Source organism: Oryzias latipes, chromosome 18 (assembly GCF_053564925.1).
Source record: "Oryzias latipes strain Hd-rR chromosome 18, Olatipes_Hd-rR_3.1".
Taxonomy (NCBI): domain Eukaryota; kingdom Metazoa; phylum Chordata; class Actinopteri; order Beloniformes; family Adrianichthyidae; genus Oryzias; species Oryzias latipes.
In genome coordinates, this window is record NC_136254.1 from 17693141 (window position 1) to 17720029 (window position 26889).

Here is a 26889-nt window from a genome sequence, read left to right on the forward strand (position 1 = left end):
CTAGATGACCCAACTCCCAACATTAAAGTGCCTAGGATAGCACAAGGGTTATAGGGAGTGATCCATTGTTGCTACTGGGACCAAATACAATCACTTCTGTCTTTTCCTCATTTAAATGGAGAAAGTTAAGAGCCATCCGGCCTCTTAATTCCTCCAAGCACTCAAATAAAGAGCTGATTGAGTCGGCATCCTTGTTGGTCTATGGCGCACATATCTGGGTATGATCTCCGTAGCAATGAAAAGCACAGTTGTGCTCTCTAAGAATGGAACCCAGGGGGAGTAAGTAGAGGGAGAATAGCAGAGGCCCGAGGATTGAACCCTGCGGGACCTCGTACAATAGAGAAGCAAAGGAAGACTGAACATTATTGAGATTTACACAGAACGTTCTATCTTCCAAATATGACCTAAACCACTGCAGAGCAGTGCCACGGATGCCTACCAGTTGGTGTTATTTGGAGATCAAGATGTTGTGATCTAGTGCAGCTGTAAGATCCAGTAGCACCAGAACCCCATAGTCCCCAGCATCTGTAGCTAAAAGGATGTCGTTAAACACCCTGAACAGAGCGGACTCAGTGCTGTGTAGAGATTTAAAGCCAGAATGGAAACCTCAAGGTTGCCTTTTTTATCTAGAGAAATTGTGAGTAGCAAATTTTGACAGTTTTTTTAGTAAAAATCACAAAAATTGAGACAGTTTTTATGTTTTAAACTAAACATCAGATGTGTAAAGACAAAATAAAAATATAGACATCCAAAAACAAACCACATTTGAAGTTAAAAGATGTGAAAATTATCTTTAAAAAAAAAACTGGAGAGGCTCTACTAAATTACAATGTTTCAAGGATTTTTCAAAAAGGTATCACAATAACTGGTCATGATTAATATGCTTGTTTTAAACCAAAACTTTAAATGCTAAATTCAGTTTTCAAACCTTCATGTTAAATTTGAATAAAAGCTATACTAATGAGGGGATCAGTGTCCTTCTTACATTATCATAAACAGCCCATGCATTTGGCAAATGCAACAGTGTGTTCAGAGAAAACTATGGGTTTGAATAGTTTATGGACTCTCTAGCCGGAAACTTTAAGTGACTGACAGAGAAATGGCTTTACCTTTCTGTAAAAAGCAACTTTAAAACTGTGGTAAAGCTTTTTTTTTTTTTTTTAATAAAATAAAGGATGCTATGTAGGCCACATGAGGAAGACAGACAGTGTTGTACCGGTACTACAACATTTTTGCCTGTTTAAACCAGAGGGGGGAAGCAACAAACCTGTTTTTGGACTTGAAGGTGTTTAATAGTAGTTTGTCTTTACTGTTAAAAGAGAAAAAAACAAACAGACGGTTGCAGAGGGTAAATGCATGACTTTACAGCCATTTCGGCCTTCTAAGAAGATAGGAAAGCGCTATACAAGTATACGCCATTTTAAAAGAAGGAAATAGTTTGTCTCAAAAAAAAACATACAAAATAAAAAGAAATCTGCTGGCTGATTTGATTAGTTACCAGTTGTCAAGTTCAAATATAAATGTTTATGCAACCTGCTTATATTTTACGAACAGGATTTAAAAGAACAAACATGTGGCGATTGTGGCGAAGAAACAATGAAAACAGAAGAATTGTATTTTATTTTAAAAGTATTTTATGGGAAAATTGCTCTGTAGTTGTTAATTATATTTTTTACATATGTAAAGTACGGTAATAGGAAATTATTTAGTAAGTACCCAAGTTCTTAAAAAAAATCGGTCACAAATTGCCACTTTTTTTCTTTTTTGTGTGTGTTTATATTAACAACAAGCTGGCCAATCAATATTTTTCAAATCCATTTTAATGTAAAGGCAACATTTTTAGAATCAGTTCAGCTTCGGTGCCACACAGGGATGGAGGTTTGTCTGGGAGCCACTTTTTCACTGCATGGTTTAAAGTGGGAGCTTGTCTTCAGACAATCTGCAGTCTTCTTCAAGCACAAGAAGCAGAACTCCACCTGGCAGCGATTACAGATGACGTTCTTGCAGCCAGTCCTGTCGTGCTCCACTTTCTGACCACAGGTGGGACAGGCCCGGATGGAGGGGCAAGCCCCCACCCCTTTCACATGAAAGAGTTTGGTTGTTTTGCAGATCCTGAGAAGCTCCAGATCTTGGTTGATGCAGCCATCGTTGCCACAACGATCAGAGCGGGGCGCCTTTCCTTTCCATGGCTTAAAACACTGCCAGCAGAAATGAAACGCCACCTTCTTGTCAGACTTGCACACTGTGCACTGCACACAGAGATTCGTCAGGTCCTCCCTCTCAACATAGGTCTTACAACCAGGACACTGTGACACACAAGGAAAATAAAATTTACTTTTATATTATTTGAGGAAAGAAAATTCTCTGTTATGTTGCTGCAGGTAATTCAATATTTACAGGCTCCAATCATTTGGAGGCTGATCACAGCTGCCTATTAAAGTAGAGAAAGTATGGAGGTTCTTACAGCTTTGAAGTCACAGAACTCAGCGGCAGCTATATGAGCCATAGTCTCCTCAAAGTGCTGCATCTCTTCAGCTGTCAGGACCGCCAGACGCCGCACCTCTTTGTAAGACCAGACAGCATCACACCTCACCAGAGTTCCCTCCTTTAAAGCGGGACATTTGAACTTGTACTGGCCCTGAAACAGAGACAGATCTTATGTGAGGACATTACCTGATGGGTGTTACAAATACCCACAAACTCAAGGGTTTACTTCAAATAAGCATTTCTTTTTATTGCATAACGACCCATTCTGATGAAAATTGTGTTTTTGGTGTTGTAAACAAGTTTTTGTGGCATTTTTCTGATGATGGAGGACATGTATCTAGTGACACACTAGACCTACATGGTGTTTTTCATTTATTGTTGTTTGTTGTTTCAGCCGTTTTTGGTTCTTATAACGGATATTGTTGTTTAAGTGTGTAATTTTAATTTTAAAACTAATTTAACTTAATTGTCGTGTAATTTAAAGATGCTCTTCTCTTCTTTTATATTATTGCACTGTTTTTTAATGTCACTTTAATGGTGCAGACAAAAGAATTTCCCCATGTTGGGATAAATAAATTCTTATCTAATCTAATCTAAAGAAATTACGCTCAAAATTGCATTTCTGAGTATTTCAAATTGTTGAGAATCAGGAGCAGACAAAAAATGTCATTTGAAAAAGAGTATATTTGTGACATTCTAAGTAATTTTGAGGGATTTTTTTAAAACATGTTCCAAAGAAAAATCAATTGGAGGCTTTAGTAATCACAATCAAAATGAAGGCACATCGGATTATTAAATAGATTTTTCTTTTCTGTTTTTGTTTAACAAATTCAAGGTTTCTTAAAAGGTGTATTATGGTTCGAAATATATGGTAAGAGTCCCTTAATACGTTTTGATTTAATTTTGTTAGTTAAACTTACAAATTTCAGACTCAAATGTCCCACATACTATTGAATAATATTTATTAATGAGATTATTGCGGAAAGTACCTGATCCAGCAGACTGCGACACCACCCAGTGAGAGACTCCGGGGTGACCGCGTGACCGCAGGACATCTCCGCGCGCAGACACTTATCTTCATCATCTGTGGCTGAGAGGAAAAAAGCAACACAAAATGGGATCATAAAAGGCAAATGTCGTTACTTTTATAAAAAAGTGTTAGCAGGTTTAGTTCCTCAGTGTAGGCTTACACCTTTTGCCTACCTGCAGCGGAATAATTATGAAGAAATTACAACGGGCAGCCACGTCTCTCTTTAGCCATTCACCGGCTTGACTTTATTAACAGGACCGAACAGAAAGCTTGCTCCAACATCCAGAGTAAAACAGCGCCTCCTTCAGGTCACTAATAACAGATACAGTTACAAAACAGTCATACCTGTCCAAGTGGTATCTCCTGAGTCATACCATTTGTCAACACTCCCACTTATGAATGACTTGTATACTGTACATTAACATTGTCAAAACAAAAATAAACAAATCAAATCACTTAAATGTCAAAACACTTATTCACCAAACATGATCTGTGAAAACCTCATCAACTTCAGTTTAGTGACAGGTTTAGTCATAACATCTGCGACCATGTCTTCTGTGGGGCAGTAGACAAGTGATATCTTCCCATCTCTTATGGTGGACCTGATAAAGTGATATTTTATGTCCACGTGTTTGCATCTTTGTCTGTTCACTGGGTTTCTGACAAGTGCAATGGTCCCCTGGTTGTCTTCATAAACCACAGATTTCAAATACTCATGTGTATCCATGCCTTTCAGCAGCTGTTCCAAATAGATACACTCCTGAATTGTTAGGGCGAGAGCCATGTACTCGGCTTCACAAGTAGATAGGGCTACTGTTGGTTGCTTTTTGGTCTTCCACGAGATCAATGAGCTGTCTTTGCTCATAGTTACGCAGTAACCGGTCGTACTCCGCCTATCACTGGTGTCTGCCCCCCAGTCTGCGTCGCTATATGCCTGAAGACCCAGGCCTTCACTGCTTTTTCGGAAACAAAGTTGTTTGTTAGCAGTCCCTCTGAGGTAACGCAAAACGTGTTTGACGGTAACCCAATGCTCATCTGTGGGATCAGCAAAATGTTGTGAGAGTTTGCTTACCACAAAACATAAATCAGGTCTTGTGCAGGTGGCCAGATAGATAAGGCTGCCAACAGCCTCTCTGTATGTTTTAACATCTGCCATTTTAGGTGCGTCCTCCGAATAATTTAGCTTTTGGTCACATGGAGTCTCCCTTGTTCTACACTCCTGCATGTCAAAGCGCTTCAGGATCTTTTCAACATACCTCTCTTGAGACATTTTTACACAGCCATCAGATTGGCTGAAGTATATGCCTAGAAAGTGTTTTAATTGACCAAGATCCTTCATCTTAAACCTGGTGGAAAGTAACGCCTTCACCTGGTTTAGACTTTTGATGTTACTGGCTGCAAGGATAAGATCATCCACCCAGATGACGATTATTACCTTTTCTCCCTGTTTCGACTCTTTTGTATAGACACAGTGGTCTGCTGGGTTCTGAGTAAAATTGTTATCTGTCAGACATGTGTGAAGCATCTCATTCCAATTGCGCCCCGACTGTTTCAGACCATAAATGGATTTTTTTAGCTTACACACCAGGTTTCCTTCCCCTTTTTCGTAACCTTCAGGTTGCTCCATGTAAATGTCTCGATCGATGGGTGCATGCAGATAAGCTGTTTTGACATCCATCTGGTGTAATGTTAGGTTGTCTTGGGCTGCCTTCTGCATCACAACACGTACACTGGTCAGATTAGCTGTAGGTGAGAATGTCTCGTCAAAATCAATCCCGGCCCTCTGACTATATCCTTTAGCCACAAATCTGGCCTTGTATTGTTCATGTCCATCATTGTTCTCCTTAATGGAGTACACCCACCTACCTCCCACTGTCTTTCTGCCTTCTGGCAATGTAGTCAGGGTAAAAGTCTGATTATCCTCTAAGGATTTGATCTCTTCATCCATAGCTCTCTTCCACTTTCCTGATTCTGTCGATGACATAGCTTCTTTAAAGGTTAGTGGCACACCACAAACTGTTCGGTAGCAGTAGTCTATGCTAGTGAGCATACTGTCTTCCTCCTTGGCATCCCCCTGAATATAATCTTTCAGATACCCCGGGGGTTTACGTTCTCTGGTGGGGTATTTCCTACTGCTCGAAACCTGTGTCATCACTCTAGGGTGTTCTTCTGCGTCATTTTCTGGTGACTGTAGATCATCTGTCTGTTCATCTGTGATGGGGCAACTGGGCTGCAGTGCCTCTCTCTCCTCACAGTCTCCTAAGGAGTCAACATCTAGCTCCTGAGTCTGGGTCTCGTTCTCACAGGTTGTCTTTGTGATGAATTTCACCAGTCTGTGCTTTTGTACTTTCCCTGTACTGGGATAGTAGACCAGAAAAGCTGGACTGCCTTTATCATGTCCTACGAAGAGCCCTTTTTCACACTTGGAGTCTAGTTTACCCCTATCTTGTTGGTAGGCATAACACACTGATCCAAACTTATGCATCTTTGCCAGATCACACCTTTTACCTGTCAGAGCTGTATAGGGGGTAGTACCCGTGTGCTTATTAAAGCATCGATTCCTGGTGTAAGCTGCCTCCTGAATGGCATAATGCCAAAGGCTCTTAGGCAGATTACTGTCAATAAGCTTACACCGAGCCATCTCAAAAAGGGTGCGCCCTTCCCTCTCTGCTACCCCATTCTGGTGTGGGGAATATGGGCAGGACATCTCATGTCTGATTTTGTTCTTCCTCAGTAGCGTCTGGAACTCTTTACTGGTGAACTCAGTCCCATTGTCTGACCGAATGCATTTCACAGTACCATAAGGTGCTACATCAGCCAGAAACTTCTCAGTGGCTTGAGTTGCATCACTTTTTGCTTTCAGGAAGTAAACGAAAACAGCCCCTGTAAACACATCTGTAAAAGACTGCATATACTTGAAACCATCTATTGATTCATTGTTTACTGGACCAGCTAGATCTGTGTTCACAAGTTCAAGTTGTGTCTTAACTTTGTCAGTTGGATTTCTGTTTCTCGTTCGGGTGAACTTTCCTTTTATGCATACATCACATTCTTTATCAGGCTTACGTTTTGCACCTTTAATGTGCATGCCGACTGTTACATCCTGCAATCGCAGTATGTCTTCGTAGTTGCAGTGACCCATGATCTCGTGCCAGGTTTGGATATCATAACTGACATTACAAACATCATTTTCACCAAAATCTGTCTGTAAGTAGTACATCCTTTTAAACACATGAATGGTAAATTTGGTGCCATCAGGCACCTCAAGAACATCTTTACCTTCATCAAAGTGTACCTTGGCACCATTAGCAGTTGCACACTTCACCGAGAAGAGTTCTTGTGGGAATGAGGGGATGTAAAGGGCGTTCTTCAACGTCACTGTACAGCGGCGCCCTTTACTGTCCAGGAGACATACCTGTGCATCCCCTCTGCCTTGTGCCAACCCAAAAGTACGCTTTCCGTCTGCAAGCTCCATGCTGTGTCTCTCTGGCTTGAAGGTGCTGTCGAAACTCTTGAACCGGCTCCTGTCGTTAATAATGTGGGACGATGCACCTGTGTCCACGACCAGGCCTTTTATCTGGATCTGCTGTGCAGCTCTGCTGGCATCTTTCGTCTCCGTCTTAAACGTGAAGTCTTCCTTTTCTGCAGCTCCCCTGGTGTCGTCCCGCCTGCAATCCACTTTATGGCTTCTGCTGTCGCAGCAGTCATCTTGAGCACGAGCGCACCGAGAGCCACGTCCACGTTCTTTCTTTCTGCACGCTTTATCTGTGTGACTTGTGCTCTTGCATGAACTACACCAAGCTTTCTTTGAGCAATCATCTTTTCTGTGCCCCTTTTCTCCACATCTCCAGCAAACCAGGTCCGTTGAAGGTCCGCTCTTTTTCTTTGGAGCCGCTCGGGCTTTCAGCACTCTCTCTCCCGTCTCATCTGCTACGGGGTCTATGTCTTCAGAGGCCTCAAAGTTCCTTAATTTGGCTTTGAACTCTCCCAGCTTCATGTCTGCAGAGCTATGTGTAACCATCAGCGTGAATGGCTTGTATTTTTCTGGAAGTCCCCTCATAATCATTGCCATCATCAGTCCCTCACTCGGTGCTTCACCTGCACTCTTGAGCGCTGTGATGATTTGCTCTGCTCTGATGACATACTCTGTAACAGTCTCTGTGTCTGCTTTCTTCAGTGAGGTCAATGTTATGTACAGGGAGACAATCCGGGGCCTACCTTTGCCGATGTAGTGTTCTCTTAACACTTTCAGACTCTCTCTGCCTTTGTCTTTAGTGTCTCTGAATATCAGTCCCAAGCTGGTGTTATCCAGTAATGGCGCCAGCGCGCAATATGCATCAGCGTTCAGCTTGTTGTCACGTGCTTGTTCTTCCACTGACAGAGGACCGGCAGGCTCATTCAGGATTGTCTGCTTCAGTCCTGCACTGTGCATGCAGCATAACATCCTTTCTTCCCAGAGCTCATACTCCTCTGCTCTCCCGTCGAATGTGGGCCACTTAATCTTGGTTCTGTTCGTCATTTTATGTCCGTAGCTAAGCTAGCAATAGCTCCCAGCTAATTCCTGCTTTGCGTTAGCAAACAGACGTCTTGCGATAGCACGTGTCCGTCGTCAGACTCTCAGAATGCTCCTTGCGGTCTCTGGGCCCATAACCTGTTAGCAGGTTTAGTTCCTCAGTGTAGGCTTACACCTTTTGCCTACCTGCAGCGGAATAATTATGAAGAAATTACAACGGGCAGCCACGTCTCTCTTTAGCCATTCACCGGCTTGACTTTATTAACAGGACCGAACAGAAAGCTTGCTCCAACATCCAGAGTAAAACAGCGCCTCCTTCAGGTCACTAATAACAGATACAGTTACAAAACAGTCATACCTGTCCAAGTGGTATCTCCTGAGTCATACCATTTGTCAACAAAAAGACACAGAAGTGCGCTCATTATTTGCCTTCTGTGTCATGGAAACGCGCATGTGTGCTCCAGCAGAGGCAAGCGCATCATTTTACGACAAAAATCTAATATTGTTTTGGTTTCTTACGCAGCGGATCCAGATCATCAGGCCTTTTGACAAATTTTAGCGTGGTGTCTTTAGGGTCGTAACATTTTTCCTGATTCGTAGAACTCATCTTTGGACCGGATCTGCAGTTTCCAACCAAAATGAGCCCAGTTCTCTTTGCTGCAGGCAGCGTCCCGTTTAGGTTTAAACTGTCAGTTTCAACAGCTGTAATTAAAAATAAACAAACAGCCCCACCTTCTTTTATTCCACTGTTGTTGACCCAGGTTTTTAGAACTTTTTCATGTGTATAAAAATAATGAACAGTAGAGGAATTTTGAACATGTAGCTGGCCTTCCTGAGTTCGGTGTCACGTGGTATCTAAAGACTCCAGTGAAATAACGGAGCTCGGATCGGATGTCTGTTCACTTTAAGGCTCCTTTTCATTGTGATTGTCTCTTACACTAGCCGCGTTTACATGGGCAAAAGTAATCGGAATGAACGCCTGATCGGAAAGAAAATGCGTCATGTAAACGCGCCGTTCGGAATACTCTGCCCCGGTCAGACTCATTCGGATCAGAATTTCTTTCCGATCGAGATAGGTGGGTTATACCGATCGTTTATCCGATCGTGGAGCATGTAAACGGTCATTCCGATCGTGTGTCACTGCTGCTCTGGTTTACGTCACGCATAGACGGTGTTTCGCTGAGAGAAAGCTTTGGAGCGCATACGGGACCGACCAGCTCTGCGGACGCCCCTTGAAAAGCGCCGCTCCGCTCTCGCCCCGCTGGCTCTCCCCTCTCTTACACCCCTCACGGGGGAGATTCGGAGGAGGAGCGCTCACTCGGTCCACTGGCACCCGAGTGAGCAGAGCAGCTGGATTAATAATGTTGTGTCGGGGGGGTTACGTGTGCGTTTTGTTGTTTTGTTATGTGTGGGAGAATTCAGACTGCGAGCCGTCCCGCCGCTCTGGGTTAGCGGCTGCAGGACTCAGGAGGAACCGTGTTTGAACAGAGCTCGGGCCGCTAGCTCACAGAGTGGCTTTGGGGCGGTCTGTGTGAACTTTCAGAGCAGAAATAAATGTCGCTCAGTCCTTAGAAAGCTGCAGATTGCTGCGTTTCTCGCACGGTCCTGGATTTTGTGTCCATCCATCAGGCTAATGATGTTAGCCCGTGTTAGTCTGTCCTAAGCTTTCGTCCAGCTTAATTCTTCCACAAAAAAAGCACTGACCACACAGATTAAATATAACGATGAGCGAACAGGCAATTCATAATATTCATGACATTAATAAAAGCACGTTTGGAAGATCGTCTCGTATGTTACCGAGCTGCTGCATAAATGTCTGTGGAAGCGGTTTGTTTACAACGGGACCTATATCCGCATCCGGGTGATTTTACACTACTGCGCATGCCCAAATGATTCATTCCGAACGAGAGTATGAGCCATGGGAACGTTTGTTCTAATCGGAAAAAGGTTTTCTGTGCCCATGTGCACTGGTGAATTTTAACCCGACCATTGATCCGATCAAGATATTCTGCCCATGTAACCGCGGCTACTGTGAGCAATCCAGCCTTAATCTCTCCAGAGTTCTTAGAACTTTTTTTTCCTGATTCATTCCTCTCTTGGATGGCCTCCTGAAATTATATTAAAGACTCTGATTCTGCCACTCCCTGACTCCACCATTGTGTCCGCCTGAGCTGCACCTGATAACCTGGAGCCGTTCTAAAGATTTTTTTTGCTGCCACACTTTACCCTTTAGGAAAAAACCACTAACGTGTATTTGTTATTGTTACTAATATGATCATTATAAATAAACCATTATGTTTGGTGAAAAGCATTTTATTCAAAATATGAAATTGTTTATAACTTTCGACAGACCTTCATTGAGTGACTTCATTTCAAAATAAAAGACACATTGTGTCACATAAAATCATCAAAATGCATATAATGGAATAGTAAGTAGTGTAATGTCAGCAGTGAAGAAAAAATAACTGTTTATGTTACAGTGTGTGGTGCATCTACAGAAATCCATAAATCTAACTTATAAAAATGAAATCAGAGCTGATAAAGAGACCCTTAATGTATTTTTCGAACCATACGGTGAACTTAAAACATCTGAATTTGTTAAAAAAGAGAAAATCTAGTTTATAGTCTGCTGCACCTTAAGTATGATGGTTGTGCTTACTGACCACCGATTGATTTTCTGTGGTAAACGGCGCTCAAAAATGTGTCCAAAATGGTTTAGTCCAACTTTGTTGAACTACAAACTCTTAGCATTATGACTGCTGTGGTTTGGAGCCTGGCAGAGTGGTACATTATTTTACTTTACTTCACTGTTACTATTTAAAATGAAAGCTTTTATTATTCTTTGATCTAAGAGCCACACATAGCTCCGGAGCCTCAGGTTGTAGTAGACCCCTGCTCTAAACCAACAACATGGCTCTTCTCACCAGTCTTCTACACCTTTCTTTTCATTCTTGCTGAAACTTTTTTATTCATCACATCACAACGGACTCTGGGATGAGTTTAAAATAATAAAAATAATAACAATAGCTGACTTCATCTTTCAATTTGCAGAGGTAAGCAGTCAGAAATCTGGACATACGCTGGAATGCACTAAAGACAAGAGTAAATTACACATTTATTAACCCTCCTGTTATGTTCATTTGTGAGGAACAGAGATGATGTTCCTGGGTCAATTTGACCCGGGGCATGTTTTTTTAATTAAAATATGTCTGAAACTCAAAAAATCCTAACAAGCAGTGTGAATATTTCATTACTAATTCCATTACTAATTATTCTATCAAAACTTAGTGAAATGGTGTTCCTTACCTCTAACAGGTAGTGGTTCACTTATTGGATAATTTACTCGTTTTTCTTAAAAATATACACGTTCAAACTTTTTTCAAATTTTTCACTACTTGATTACTTTTGAAAGACTAACATATAAAATACAATAGTTTTACATAACATTGAAACATAATCTTGAAATTTTGTTTTACATACATGCACGATGAACCAGAGAAAAACAAAATCACAATACAACAGATAAGCAATCGCAATATGAACTTGTGTGTGTGTCTGTATATATACTGGATCCTGTCTCCGGCTCGACTCGCACCCCCGACTGTCCCCCCAACTCCGTCTGGTTAAAGCTCGTCTGCTGGACTTTAAATATGTAGTTGTAGAGTTAGATAAGTTAATTCCTCTCTATGAGTTCTGGTAAATTTCCTGTCCGTCCTGGGGGAGGATCCCTCCTTCATGTGGGCTCCAATGAGGTTTTTTTTGTTTTTTCCAGAATCTGTTTTTTATTAGGAGTTTTTCTTTACTGCGAAGGGGGGTCTAAGGGCAGGGATGCTAGTTTAGTTTAGTTAGTTCAATTTAGTATATTCCTATTGAATTCTATGCATTCATGATCCTTTTGATTTTATGTTTTACTTTTTCAATTACCGACATGAAGCCCACTGTTGTCGTGAATTTGGGCTTTATAAATAAAATTGAATTGAATTGACATGGTCACATGAGTCACTGCCATCCTAGTGGGCCCTGGCACTGTCTTTATTATGTTTTCTGCAGACAGGTTTGTCTGACGCATATTTGAGGATGAAGACCAATTTATTTCACCATTCTTTGGTATGAATGTCTTGCTTGGAGTAACAGGAATAGCAATTCCCTCATCTGGTTCAAAATCAGAATCATTAGAATCAGAATTTAGCTCAAGATAGTCTCCTCCTGGACTGTCATCTTTCTGCTTTGGTTGCTTATTTTGTAAAGGTCTGCCTGTGTAATGTTGGAAGGACTCCCATGCAGAGAATCTTTTATATGCCCCCCCCCCCCCCCCAGTTTTCCCGCAAGAACATAAATAGTTCCTGTCAAAAATCCTAACACCTATGCACCTTTGTGTGTGTGTGTGTGTATGTGCGTGCATGTGTGTATCTATGTGTGTGTGTGTTTGTGTGTTTGGGGTGAAATATGTCTCACAGCTGCAAATAAAGGAATACTACTACTAAGAAGACATCATTGTACCTCAAGTTTGACTGCTGGTTTAAATTGACCCGAACACGATCTATGTGATATAAACATGCAGGGGGGGTTTGCAAATATGTGAGATGAACAAGATTCATAATATATGTTGATTACACTAATTAAGGCAAGCAGAAGAAGTTTCATGCTGAAAAAATACTTTTAACTATTTTTCCTAGATGTTCAAAAACGGGTCAATTTGACCCGCAACATAACAGGAGGGTTAAATAAACAAGGACTATCTGTTAAAAAAAAGACTTTATTCATATGAATAGTTTATCAGAAAGTACCTGATCCAACAGGCTGCGACACCACCCAGTGAGAGACTCCGGGGTGACCGCGTGACCGCAGGACATCTGTGCGCGTAGACTATCATCCTCCTCAGAGGCTGAGAACACAAAAACACCATATTGAATCCAACACTTGTTTAAGTGGAAAACACACTGACTTCCTTTAGACTACCTGTACTGAATTCCTACCAAGATAAGACACACATTCATCATTTGATCCATTAACCAAACACAGAACATAATATCTCAGTTTCTTACGCAGAGGGTCCAGATCATCAGGACTGTCCACAAACGTCAGCGTGGTGTCTCTGGGGTCGTAAATTTTGTCCTCCTCGTCCACTAAGTTCATTTTCAGACTATTCGGTTCAATACCAGGAAGCAAAGTGAACACATACCAACTGTATGTGTAGTCGATAGGATTTTACTTTCGGTTCCTGCAGGTGCTCGGATCAGTAAAAACAAGGACGAGCAAAGTTCTTTTTACGTTTTACTGTTTTATCTTTTGAGCAAAATAAAAAAAAATGTATATTGAACCACTTTAAAATACGTCTTCCTTCTTTATTTGTCACAGAATGTACAGGTATCAAGGAATTACCTTGAAGTCCACAACAAACTTCTGTTTTTATTTTTTTTTAAAGTCACCAAAAAATAAATATCTTATCATAACACAATACTTTTGGAGGTGGTACACCTTCAAAATGAGCAAAAAATATTATTTTTGTACCCTATAAAAATGTAGGTCTTTTCATGCGTAATTTTGATTTCTGTACCTGAACATAAATGGTACGACCCATAATTTTACAGAAAACCTCAGTAAATTACTATTGTCAATATTTTGTGTAAAGTAAACCCGATAGGAATATGTCTCATGAGCAAATTAATACCAAATGTTGTCAGTTAAAATTAATAAGTGTCACAAAATTCTTGTTTCGATAGGCCACGCCCCCTTTGACGTCAGATCAAGCCGTTTTCATGGTAACTTCAATCGACCGACTGCAGAAACAGCAGACCGCAATCTGATCAGCATGGGGAAGATTTACCAGGTGGTCGTCCACGGTCTGAGAGGGGAGAAGATGGTGATCGATCTGTGTAACACCGAAGAACAAATGCAGAAGATGACAGTTCTGCAGCTGAAGGAGAAGATAGCTCAGAGACTCCCTGAAAGCGCAGGTATAAAACAAGAAGAACCCACCCGCACGCGCGTCACTTTTTGAGCAGTTTTTATCAAATTCGGTCAAAATATAATTCTTTTTCTTGCTTTTGTCGTTTCACTTAAGTGAAATATAGAGGAAGCATTTAAGAGAAAGCTTGAATAAGAAAGTTTTCAAAAGCGAAAACTGAAAGTAAAATATTAAAATGACTCATTTGATCATCATGTGTTTTCAGATATACCGGCTATGTCGAAGTTTTTTTTTTAATAAAATAAAGTAAATATGTAAAAATAAAACAAATAATGCAGATAACTAAACACATGTCAATGTGAACAATTTGTCAGACTTTTAAATGTATCAACAGATGTTTTGGTTTGAAAACAAAACGTTTAAAACAAAAACAGAACCTGACTGGAGTTTTCTTCATGTTTTCAGTTGTTATGACGTATTAGCTTATCAGAACCATGAGTAGGTGAAGAAATGGACCCCGAAATTGAACCATTCAGTGCATAAAGTTAGTCTTCAACGCTCAGTATGTGGAGTAGTACTGTTTTCCCACCCTTAGGTGGCGATAATGAGCAGAGGTTGGAGGTTGCAAGAAACAGGAGACTAGTAAGGAGGCGCAACAGTCTTGTTGCTGAGCAACGCTGCTTGGCGGAGCTCTTTCTCTCCATAGCGTGTGTAGTTCCTTGAAGAAAAGCAGTGCAGAATAACGCACACAGATTTTTCTCTCGTGAGGTCATCAGAAGACACACATCTACTGAACTCCTTTCGATATTTCTGTGGACATACAGTACTGAAAGATGTGTCATAGTTTCTGAATGATTTCCATAGAAACTACCATTTGTATTCATGTCTCTACTTAGATTTTTTTTTTCAAAAAACGTTATTAACAAAATTGATAATTGATATAATATCATAGCACAGACAACACTGAACAAAGGGGCCAAAAAGACAGCAATAAACGAAAAAGAAAAGCACTCAAAAGAAAACAGAATTACAGATCACATTCCTAATAATCAGAAACTGGTCCAACTGTAACTTTAAATCCCCCCTTTAAATTCTTTAAATAGATTCAGCATAGTTTTTAGGATGTCTTTACATAGGGAATCTTGTTTAAACAATCAACTTATCTAAAATATGTTGGTCTTGTGGGTTTTATCTTCAACAGGAGAGGAATCTCTGCGTCTGATCTTCACGGATAAGATGTTGGATACAGACTCCAAGCTGCTGTCCGAATATGGAATCCAGAACTTGTCTGTAATCCACATGGTGATTAAAGTTCCTGGAGGACTTTAAGTGTCACTGCAAGCATCTGCACGTTGACCTGCTGCTGCTTTCATCTGCCATGTTCTGGACTCTTTTTGGTTTTGTTTCATTGTCTGTTCACAGTTTTTAAAGTATTGTTGCTCAAAATAAAATGAAAAATGAAAAGTATTCTTTTGTGCCTGGCTGTCTTTATGGGTGAGTTTGTGCGTCTCTTGAAAACATTGAGAGTAATGAGTCACGCCCACTGACTGTAAGAGAGCATACAGTTCGTGGTCACACCCCGCTTGTCTTCTTCATTACGCGCGGAAAGCTGAGCTTTACCACTGCACGTGAATGCAGCACTGGTTGAGTCAAAAAACGAAAGAGAAAATCTCTGAACATTTTTGGGGGATTTATTCATCTACATCGGTGCGTGATTGCTGTCGACCGATTTCTTTTAAGGTATTTTATCAATGGTAAGGTCTGATTAATTTATTTAAACAAGTTAAAATCTTTAGTTTTTTTTTTTTGGCTCATTCCGTGTTTTGCTTTTAAACTCTTTTCCAGTTCAGCTGATGGTGGATTTACACCTGTTCCTGTTTGTTTCTATCTTTTTATTCTTCTGTCGCTGCTGCCTGAGCAAACTGAACATGAGCAGAATCTGCAAAACATTCCCCGAGGCTTTGTCTGCAATCAATCCATGTGAGAAATGCAGAAAATTCAACTTCTTTTTCTTAAAACTCTGCTTTTTTATGGAGATGTTTGTTTGTATTAATGTTTAACCGATTGGCACATAATTGAAATGTCTGTTTCGTTGCGTTTATTCACTTCACATTCAAAGTACGGCTAAAACTTCTGCGCAGAGACTTGAAGAAATGCATCTGTGGGAAGTGAATGTCAGAGGTTCACAAAGTCTTTATATTTTATATAGTATGTGTTCTGTAAGTGAAGAGGAGCGTTTAAGTAAAACCATGAAAGGAACTGACAGGTTAAAACAAGAAAACGGAACAAACGAACTTTTTATCCAAAGCTTTTGAGATAACAAACGAAACAAAAATCAAAATTAGGTGCAAAATTTCGAATTGGCTAAATAGGAAATGAGTTTTATTTATAGCCCCTTTAAGCAGCTATGGTTTTCCCTGATTTATTTATGATATTGCGTGTAATGCCCACATCTTTATTTTGTATGCCCAACTACACAAAGGGATTCAAATTCAAATGTTTCGCAAACAAAACAAAACAAACTGCAATGTCATTTTTTATGAGACATTGATCAAATCAGCAGTGGGTTATTTGTTTGTCCTCACAACACTGTTTGTTTAAGACGCAAAAGTATTGACATGAGTGTTCAGGAGAAAAAAATGCCTTTATTTACCCACTGTCTTAAATTTGATCCTCACAATTTTAACAGGGTGGAACTGTATTTTAAAGACTTAACTGTCAACAAGTTTGTCATTCTTTCAATACAACAAGTAGTCTTTTCTACAAAATGAAAAACATTAGATAATTTATTTTCACCATAAAGTTTTGAAAATTAGCAAAACATTTTTCTGCAAAAAATTGTTCTTTGTTTCAAGGAAGCTTTTTGTAACCCTTGTGCTATCGTAGGCACTTTAACATTGGGAGTTGGGTCATCTAGACCCACTAGACAGTGCTCTGAACCTTTTTTCTTCAATGATTTGTGATCTTCACTGGTGTCCATGGATTACATGAAATCTTTCCACCTTTATCCACCTTTGTCATGGTAGGGAGAACACGTCAATGTAAGGGTGGGGTCATCTAAGACAGTGTTTTTCAACCAGTGTGCCGCGGCACACTAGTGTGCCGTGGGAGATGGTCAAGTGCGCCGTGGAGAAATTGCCCTCATTAACTGATCTAAAAACATTTTCCATCTCCAGGAAATCAGCTCTTTGTTCATCCAAACAGGCCCTGATAAAACACTGAGTAGTTAGGAATATAAAAGATCTTAAAATTACTTTTTCTTTGTGTTTATTTAATTCTATTAAAGACATTTTGATAAGAATCACGGTACCGCGATTTAGCTGCAGCTATAACTGTGTCAGGAAAAGTCCCGCCCCTTTAACTGTCTCCGCCAATCATTCTTGAAGACTTGATCACATGTTATCAGTCTGACCAATCAGAAGTGGTTATAGTCTTCACTTCCTTGTTCTTAATTCTGCTGATAAAGTCGCTCAGTTCTAACAAAAATACCAGCTAGAGCTCGTCTTTAGCTGGTGGTTCATCTCTTAGAAAAAACAGCCGCAACTTCCTGCTTTTTCTGCCACAATTATCACAAAAATCCACCTGAGATGCGCGCGGGGGGGGGGGGCTGTCGATCAATACAGACCATGAATTTCTGCTTTTTTTTTTGGGATGCTGGTGTGCCGCGGGATTTTTGTCAGAGTTAAAGTGCGCCGTGGCTCAAAAAAGGTTGAAAAACACTGATCTAAGATAGCACAGGTGTTAAATGAGCAGGAAAAGCCCTTCTACTGCCCCTAGTGGGATGATGATGAACTGCAGGGCAGAAAACATGTTGCAAATTGCACATGTTGGTTCTTAAGGAAAGTTTGATGGGATACGGGTCTCAAAAATGCACATCAGATATGATACAAATTATTATAGGGTTAAATGGGTGTTTACAGATACTTTAAATTTTATTTTAATCTCTTATATAACCCCAAATAACTTTCAGGCCTACTCTAAATTTCTGGTCCTAAATATGTTTTTGACCTCCCCATGCATCACAGCTGCTTTCCAATATTCGATACATTAAGTTTTTCTTTGAAAAGATTTCAAAAATATTGCTGCAGGGAAGTTGATGTTGAGGCTGGAGTCAAACTGAATCCTATCGGCAAAAACATTTATTTTAGTCAATGCAAATCCTTACATGCATTTAATCCCTGGTACTGATAACTTATCATAGTGCATTTCTTCAAAAAATGGAACAAAAAAAAGCCCAGAACCTACACAAAAACTTCTCCTGATTAGAATTTTTGCAGAAAAATGATTAAAGTAAATGTAACTGACAAATTGTAAGTCATAACAACCCACTTCCCAGGTTATAAAATTGTTCCATAAGGAAACAGATTGTCAGTTTGAATGCATTATTGTTACTCCTGCAGTCAGATACCATGGCTTGAAGAACCATGGAGCAACCTGTTACCTGAACAGTGTTCTGCAGGTTCTGTTTATGACTGAGGACTTCAGGGAAGCTGTGAACAGGTCTGTTATTTTCTGATTTATTTATGAAGATACCTGTTAAAGTTTGCAGTTTGGATGTGGATCACTCATTCCTGCTGTTTGTCTACAGCAGTTCCAAGTCTGAGTTTATTGATCATCACCTTAAAGATCTGTTCAAAAATCTATTGACACAAACCTCAGACTCATCCAGCATAATCCAAGCTCTTGGAATAGAAAGAGGTACACATCATCCATAATTATAACTGTGCACTTTAAAAAAAATTAAGTTTACGTTTATTGTTAAAATGTCAGGAGTTTTTGTTTGTCTGCCTCATAAAATATCAGTCAGAGCTCCTAGTTTTTAACGGATTCGTAACGAAAGAAATCTTTGATTTTAACCTTTAAGATGTCGGAATACAAGTGAAATGTCTTGTTCCTTCTCCCAGTGTACGAACAGCAAGACGCAGCAGAGTACTGTCAGAAGATTTTAAGGATGACCAGTCCCGATGCAGCAAAGGTAAAAGCTTTACTGTCCTCTAAGCAGAAAATCTTACATCAGTTCTTCTTTGTGTCTGATCATTTACAATCACACCGGCTGGCTGTTAATGAAATTCAACTCACTGGCAGTTTTCAAACCAAAAATGCTAACCAGTTCATGTCTTGATTTTTTTTTAATAGTCAAATAATTCACATCAGTTTCATGAAAACAACATAAATGATCCATGGCGACTGTTTTGGACATCAAAATCCATCATTTTATATCATTTTATTTCTTAAAGTCTGACTCCAACTAATATTTTTATGTATTCCAAAAACGTTCCCAGTAGTCTTTTGCCGCTGTTCCGGGCCCCTCCCCTCTCGGTTTTAACTCCTCTTTACACATGTAGGGCCTCTTGGTGGGAGGGTGCTTGGACAACAAACAGGCGATCCCCTCGCACTGCCCTACTCGCCAATTTTAACAACACCTGCTACTACACACAGCACAAGGAAGGTGAGGGGGGTGTCCCTTAAGTGCTGGCTTTCTCCATGCAAAGAGAGATCACATCACATCTGACCCTGGGGGTGTCCGTTACCCTGTGGTTCTGGTTCTTGCCTCTAAGTGCTGGGCCTCTCCAAAATTCCAACAGTGAGGGAGCCTGGTCGACCTTGTTTACCCCGCTCATCTGGGGACCCCCTCTTTACTTGGGCGACCTCCTCTTGCGAGGGGGGAGTGGCCCCTGCCTTGCTCTCTACTGGACTTCCCACAGGGTGGGTGGCTGCCTGGAGCGTGAGACAGGTCTCCCTTTGGGGGCCATGGTTCGTGCCTGAGGTTGGGGTTGGTGGGGTGCTCAGAACTCCTGGGAGGTGGTGGGCTGGTCGTACTGCTAATGTTAGGTTGGGGTTGGAGGGGGTGTGGGCTCGTGGAAGAGCATGTAAACATATGGATGTGGGGAATTAGGGGCTGCGTTCTCCAGTCACAACACAGAGGAGCATTTCTAATGAACCACTGCAAAAACTATGACCTAGAAAACAACATAGGCTTCTTTTATTTTTAATTTAAAACAACATAATCGCAATTAAAAGTCCACAGGAAACGCTTTTAAAATTGATCAAAAGGTAATCAGAGTGAGACTTTGATTTGCACTTGATGTATGTCTCTGTAGATCAAAGCCATGCTATGCTTATAAATATAATCAGAATTCTAAAAAGAATCTGTGGATGATTCAGTGTAGCCACTCCTAAATGGATCAAGTGAAAGACAAAGAAGAAAGTCAAAGAAACCTGGATGAATAAGATATGAGTTGCATGAAATTGAAAGTAATGTGAAGTACTCTTGTGCTTTCGTGTTTTCAGATCTTTCATGGGCAGATGACAGAGAGAACCACATGTCTGTCATGTCAAAAACAGTATGACACAGATGTACCATTCTGGCTTCTTCCACTGTCACTGGTCAATTCTGGGAGTGACAACAGTGTGGTGAGCTTCTGAGAACATTTCAACATCATCTTTTCTCTGCTATTATGCATCCAAACCTTCTTACGATACATTTGTTGGGTCAGATTTTTGGTAATTCAGATCAACATGCATGTGTTGTGTCAGCAGCAGGATGTAAAACAGAAAGATGTGTCGCTTTTAGAACCTTTGTCTTTCTATTTGACTGGACTTTATTCATAATCTTATTTTATGTCTTGCCTCATCCAACTCTGTTTACTGGCAGTGAAGCTGTAGGAAAGCTGAAACATCCTTCTCTGGACTCACCAAACAAACACTAATGTTAGGAGTTTTATTGTAGATAATAAAAATCTTGTAAAACATTAAACTACGAGTAAGTTCATCCCGCCTTGAGTTTTCTCCAAAGCAGTCCTCACTTTTTCTGCTTATTGCATCTAGTATGGGTCTTTTTTAAACTAAGTTAACTTTGGAAGCTGAAATTCCCCCAATTGATTTTCCACCAGACCCTACAATTCAAAGTATTTCCATGCATTAAAAAGATGCTTAACCATTTTAATGCATCTTACTGATGCATCCATAACCATTTCCATGCATCATGAGAGGATCAGTTAAAGTGCCACCTGATATGAATCCTGATGTAGGCCTGCACAATAAATGGCAAATGTGTTGTTATCGCGATATCAAGCTGTGCAAAACGTATATCGCAAATGACGGCGAACACTGCAATGAGCGTTTAACTTAAATGTGCAAAAAGCAATCTTATTTAGGCTGCCAAGGGGGCTACTTTGGTGCAGCAGTAGGGCGGTCGACCTCAGATCAGGCTATTGAAGATTCGATTCCCACCTCAAAGTGTCCTTGGGCAAAACTCCAAACCCCACCCTGCCTCTGGTGAAGCCATCAGTGTGTGAACGTGTGTGTGTGAGTGGGTGAATAAGACTGTGACTGTAAAGCGCTTTGGGCCTTTAAGAAAGGTAGAAAAGCACTTTACAAGTATACGCCATTTACCATTTACCTAGTCAAATAAATCCCTTTATGCATTTGACCAATCAGATGGATTCCTTTTATGCTAGATCAGGGGTTTGGAACCTTTTTGGCCGAGAGAGCCATGAACGCCACATATTTTTAAATGTCATTTCTTAAGAGCCATACGAAATGTTTAAAACTAAAAATACGAGTGATTGTGTACATTTTATGTAATTTCAACACTTTTAAAGTACAATAAGTCTGTGGATTCTTTTTAATAACATTGTTATTGTAGCGGACTTAGTTGAACTGGGTGGCTGTTGGGTTACGTTCTAAGTTCCAGAGTTCAGCGCTCATCTGCCGAGACGGCAAATCACAAGTTTCAGGCTGTTATAAACTGTCATCACAATGCCTCCGAAAAGGACTGGTCTAAAGAAACTTTTTTTAATTAATTTTTTTTGTAATTAAGGATTTCTCTGCGAGCCAGACGTGGCCATTAACAGAGCCAGATGTGGCTCGCGAGCCATGGGTTCCTGACCCCTGTGCTAGATGCTCGCCTCCTATGTAGACGAGGGTCATTTGGAGTGTAATTTAAGTTGTTGATACCTATTTAAATTAAACTATTGCAGTGAAATGGAAATTATGTTTTTGATTGTTTTGCTGTTTGTTCATGTATGGCAAGTTATATCATCATTTCAATATTGATCACTAATATTGCAAATCGTGAGACATTCTCATATCCTGCAGCCCTATCCAAATGTGATTTTTTTTTTTTTTTTAAAACAAAGGAACAAAGTTGGTAAAAGTCCAGCATCAGACTGGACTAAATGCAGTGGGATCAAAGAAGAAATCATCAAACTTATGTTCTATCAAGAAAAGACCGACTTCAGCAAGAGACTTTGCTGTTCCATGACAGACAATTGGCCATTAGATTGAAAATCCAGACAAGATTTCTAAACATATATAAAAAAATGTTATGCTTATTTTTAAAATATCACTTTATTGGCCTGTTTTTCTCTAATTGTCTCAATTTCTGTTGTTCTTGTATGTGTAATTTGATGTTTCCTGATTTCATTGTTCTTCAGGACGGCAACATCGAGAAATTTTTCAGAATTTCCTCTTTCAGTGGAGAAAATCAGATCTACTGTGAAAAGTGTGACAAAAAATCAGATGCTACAAGTGTGAGTTACAAATAAACATATTTGTGGTTTTTAAATTCCTTTTTCTAAAAATAGTCAAAAATTCAAAACAAATCTTTGATTTTGTTTTTTATCCAGGTATCAGTAGTAAAACATCATCCAGATGTTTTGATTCTGCTGCTGAAGAGGTTTATTTTCTGCTACAATTACATGACGTACATCAAAGTCAACCTTCCTGTGGAAGTGCCATTCTCCATGAAGATTCCAGAGGTAAAAGACTGTTAAAAATGGTCAGGATCATCAGTACTCTTCTTACTGATTTCCCCACATTTGTTGTTGTTCAGAATCAGACATATGAGCTGTACGCTGTTATCGACCATTTCGGGGATCTGAGAAGTGGACACTACAGCTCAAGAATCCGGTCTCAGCCAGACAGTGGATGGTACCAGTTCAACGATAACTCAGTCACAGCTGTAAGCTCAGTCACTGTGGAGCAAAGGTTTTCAGTAAATGACATTATTTTTAAGTTAAGAAATTAATGTGCTACTCTGCCTTTTCCTTATGTTAGCTTGGATGCTGTAAATTATCAAAAAATGGTGACACAGAGAAGTAAGTATTTTCTAGTAACATTTTTATTGCTTTTTATTTGTCTTTTTAAAGGAATTTTAGCATTTTAAAGGGCCTATATCATGCTTTTCTTAAGCCTTTCAGTGTAAACTATATCCACATATATGATAATATGCAGTGTTAGTCATTTTTTTTAGCTCTTTTCATACCTGGAAGTGAGACGATTAATCTCTGAGGCTCCGCCTTTTGGCTCCTTGTGGGTGCCGCCTATTTCATGACGTCATCATAGAGTCGGCCTCTGCAGCGTGTTTTAGTTTCACCCATGAAAACAAACAACATATAAAGATTTGCAAAAAAATGGATGTACAAATTGTGTTCATATAAAATAAAAGCGTTTTAGCCGATTACTGCTAGCTCTGTGGAGAAAGTGGGCGTGTGTGTTAGCCTGTGGGCGGTGCTGGCAGCACAGACTCTTCCTGGAAGGGGCTGATCCTCACTTATCGACATCACAATGTGACAACCCACTCGTTTCATGGATTAGGAGGGGATGCTGCTCAGAGCGCAGGTTTTCCGAGGAATGGATCAAAATACAGCTTTGGGGTTGTTAACAGTGAGGAATGAACATTATAATACAATTAAAAGCTCAAAAAGTTGATTTTGCATGATATAGATCCTTTAATACATTTAACTAAAATCCCACTAACACAGAGATGTTTTTGCTGCTATCTTGTGCTTTTTTTTCTTTTTAAACAGTTGCGTCATTGTGTGCCTGTTTACTTTAAGCTCCAACACATCTGTATAGAGAAGTAAATCCTGGCTGAGACCCTATCCTGTCAAACCTGCTTCTGCAGCACTGATCCATGATGTCAAACATACTTCTCATGTGAAGTAATGCACTTATAGGTTGCTGCATGTTTGACTAAAGAAAAAAAGACAAGAAGACCTTGTTTTACTGTGATACTCTTTCAACAAAGCTCAGACACTTTGACAACAGCACATAACTGGGGCCACTTTTTCCCAGCCGCTCTTTAATGAAAAAAAGGATGCTCTGTGCATCAGTACAAGCTGTACTAAAAGAGGACTAAAACTAATGTGCACACAGAAACTCAGAGCTGCATTCACAAATGACTATGAACTTTCTACACTTTATATTTAAATTTTAAACACTGTTTGAATTAAGAACAGCCAAAATAGAACAAACTTTAAAACCAAAAATTAAGTTTTTAACATGCTTTGTTAGAATTTAGAGTGCAAGTTACCTTCCTAGAAGAAGAGGTGTAAAGCAAAAAAGAAAATTTACAATGCTCCTAAAAATGTGTTAGAACATGTCAGTAACAGTTATAAACTTTGTTTATTCATAGTTTAGCAACATGCATAAAAGCAATGAATGAATGTCTGTCTTGCAGCAAAGCCTCACATTCATCAATGTAAAACTTTAAGATCTATAAAAACGATGTATATTTTTTAAATAAATGTAGTTTAGGAAAACTGCCTTCCTAAAACCCTGGCAGAAGAAAGGAAGACTATTTAAAATGTGTGGAATATGAGTACGATCCCTTTTGAAAGACGAGCAACTGCATTAACAGAATCATGAGAAAGTAAAAAATTGTCTCATTTTCTGCCTTGCAAGGTTTTTTAATAGAGAAAATATCTTAGTTTAAGAAAGCGTCTCAGAGACTGGATTTTTTCTTAAAAATAAGAATTCTTGGTAAGACTATTTTTCTTACCCCATCAACAGATGTTTTATGCTCCTCTAAAGAACATCTGCCATTGGGGTAATTGTCCTAATTCTAAGAGGGCCTGTTTTTGCAGCGTGTTTGTTGTATCAACAGCAGCGTCCAGCTATTTTTAGTCACACACACACAATTTTCTTAAGTTTGTATAAATAAATCTTTTATCAGTGTCCAAAACTAACAATTGCAAGTCCAAAATGTCTTTTATCTTTCTTAAAAAAAAGTTAATATTTTAGATTTGATTAAAACACTGATGTTTTGTTTCTCTGTCCAGATCCAAAAGTGCATATCTTTTGTTTTATAGAAAGAAAGGTAAGTATCAGACGTTGAATTGCTCTTGCTTTTTTATTCCCACTTCCTGAATTTCTTGTTGTTGTTTTTTTTTCCATTCAGACATTGAAAACTCTCTGACATCAAATGGGGGTTTTTCATCAGCCATCAGTGAGGATCCTGGAGCTGAAAAGCGAGCACACAGTGCCGATAAGGAGAAGCTTCTCCCTCCTGGAGTTTCACTTAAAGCCCAAAACTCAGCAAAAAATGAACCAGTTGGTTTAGATGAGATTGAAATTTCTGATAATTACATGACTGAACCAAAGCTGAATGATTATGTTTGTAAAGAAGATGGTTTGAGGAGAACTGATGTAGAAAAAGAGAAAAGGGAGAAGGTCCAGGCAGAAAATCTGCAGCAGCATTCAGATCAAAGTGAGGGTGAAGGATTCAGAAACGTGAACAGGGCTGAACATCCCAGTATCAGGCTAAATGAGGAGAGAGATGCTGCTAAACCTGCAGATTTTGATGGAGAAGTGAATGATAAACGAATGAAGACAGATATGCTAGAGGAAGGAGACGAAGGGGTTTCAGGTTATAGAACAACTGAAACAAGAAACCCTGGAGTTCAGGACAGACAGTTTGCAGAAGGTGATCAGAGATGTGAAAGATCAACCAGCGGTGTCTTGTCTTTAGACCCTCTGCAGGAAGAAGAGGGAAGAGCTCAAGAAGATGAAGATCCCAAAGTCAGACCTTCTCAGGCGACTACATTTTTTATGTCAAAGCCTGTTGAGATCCTGAACAAGAGGAAATTACCTGATGATCTGACCAACCCAGACCAAAAAAAAAAAATTAGAAATAAAAAAAATCCATCTGTAAACCTGGAGAATGGAAAACATCCAGGATTACAGCAGAGCGGAAAAGCAGAAAATCAAACAGATGAGAGATTGGAAAAATCAGAACTAGAAGGTTTTCAAGCAGGAAGTGGATTTCAGGAAGTTGCTGATGGAAGACCGAGCCCAAAGCAGATGAATGTTTTGGTGTTGGAGGAAGAGGAGCAGGTCATTTCTATTGTTGGTAAAAAGATCATAGTAAAAGTTATAGAGGAAACCCTCTACAACAGCATCAAAACATACCATGGACATAATCAATGAAATGTTGTCCAAAAAAAAATCCCCAGAAAAATAACAACAAGAAATTTTTAAATAGATATTTGTGAACAAAAAAAGCAAACACACAAGGCCAGGGAAGAGTTATGTAAATGTATGTTAAATACTCGTGGGATATAGTTCCTAAAAGGTCATGATGGTTCTAACAACGGAAAGCCTCTCAAAGTGGAAGAAAAGCAGAAAACAATTTAAACGTGTCTATAAATGTTATATATTTTAGGGTGATATGACTTTGGGCTGTTACTGAAATTCAATAAATTCTAAGTTTTGTTACATTACTTTTTTGTGTCATTGACACAAAGGGATGATGGGAGATCTCTGCAAACACATCCCATATTTTTGTTCAGTTATTCTCTTCTGTTTTATTTGAAAGTACTTTGACAGATTTCTCTGGTTTCCATAAAATGGTATGTTCTTTGATTGCATTAAAAATAAACATACATGACAGACGTGTGTTTGTTTGTTTGTCTGTTTTACTTAAGTGCTTTCTAATAGCAAGATAACTGTCATTAACTTGTAGCTGAGACAAAAACTTCAAAGATGTGTTGGTCATCTGTAACCTGATAATTCCTAAATTTGTTGGTCAAACAACATAAACCTGCATGTAAAAATATAAACGCAATATAAGATTAAGAAAGTTGAGTCTTACATAATTTATTAGATTATTTTGTTATTTCAATACATACAAACTTTCAGCAGAAGCCTTTATAATAATCTATTTAT

General features: G+C 39.5%; 3 protein-coding genes and 1 long non-coding RNA gene across 5 annotated transcripts; 2 read left to right on the plus strand and 2 right to left on the minus strand.

Annotated features, from left to right (window-relative positions):
* Positions 1-1802: 1802 nt before the first annotated feature.
* Positions 1803-8839, minus strand: LOC101168744 (putative E3 ubiquitin-protein ligase RNF144A-A). The gene is made up of 4 exons (XM_020711688.3): positions 8550-8839; positions 3477-3577; positions 2465-2638; positions 1803-2306 (listed from the first exon to the last, which is right to left on the minus strand). The coding sequence occupies exons 1-4, from the start codon at positions 8635-8637 to the stop codon at positions 1851-1853; spliced, it is 819 nt and encodes a 272-aa protein (XP_020567347.1). The 5' UTR covers positions 8638-8839; the 3' UTR covers positions 1803-1850.
* A 3932-nt stretch (positions 8840-12771) lies between these two features.
* Positions 12772-13206, minus strand: LOC144987326 (uncharacterized). The gene is made up of 2 exons (XR_013651193.1): positions 13076-13206; positions 12772-12915 (listed from the first exon to the last, which is right to left on the minus strand). It is a non-coding gene; the product is annotated as an uncharacterized LOC144987326 (long non-coding RNA).
* A 544-nt stretch (positions 13207-13750) lies between these two features.
* zgc:194655 (uncharacterized) lies at positions 13751-15399 on the plus strand. The gene is made up of 2 exons (XM_004079832.4): positions 13751-13987; positions 15140-15399. Exons 1-2 carry the CDS (start codon positions 13843-13845, stop codon positions 15265-15267), a joined length of 273 nt encoding a protein of 90 aa, XP_004079880.1. The 5' UTR covers positions 13751-13842; the 3' UTR covers positions 15268-15399.
* Positions 15400-15526: 127 nt separating this feature from the next.
* LOC101168495 (uncharacterized) lies at positions 15527-26615 on the plus strand. Of its 2 annotated transcripts, none has more exons than XM_011487554.4 (12): positions 15527-15692; positions 15784-15918; positions 18339-18438; positions 18527-18636; positions 18843-18913; positions 20230-20352; positions 22377-22472; positions 22569-22700; positions 22775-22903; positions 22999-23039; positions 25005-25042; positions 25124-26615. In XM_011487554.4, the coding sequence occupies exons 2-12, from the start codon at positions 15792-15794 to the stop codon at positions 26149-26151; spliced, it is 1995 nt and encodes a 664-aa protein (XP_011485856.1). In that variant the 5' UTR covers positions 15527-15692; positions 15784-15791; the 3' UTR covers positions 26152-26615. The 2 variants fall into 2 exon arrangements, with proteins under 2 accessions (XP_011485856.1, XP_011485857.1); XM_011487555.4 differs by having other exon boundaries at positions 15553-15692; positions 18530-18636.
* The last annotated feature ends 274 nt before the right edge of the window (positions 26616-26889 follow it).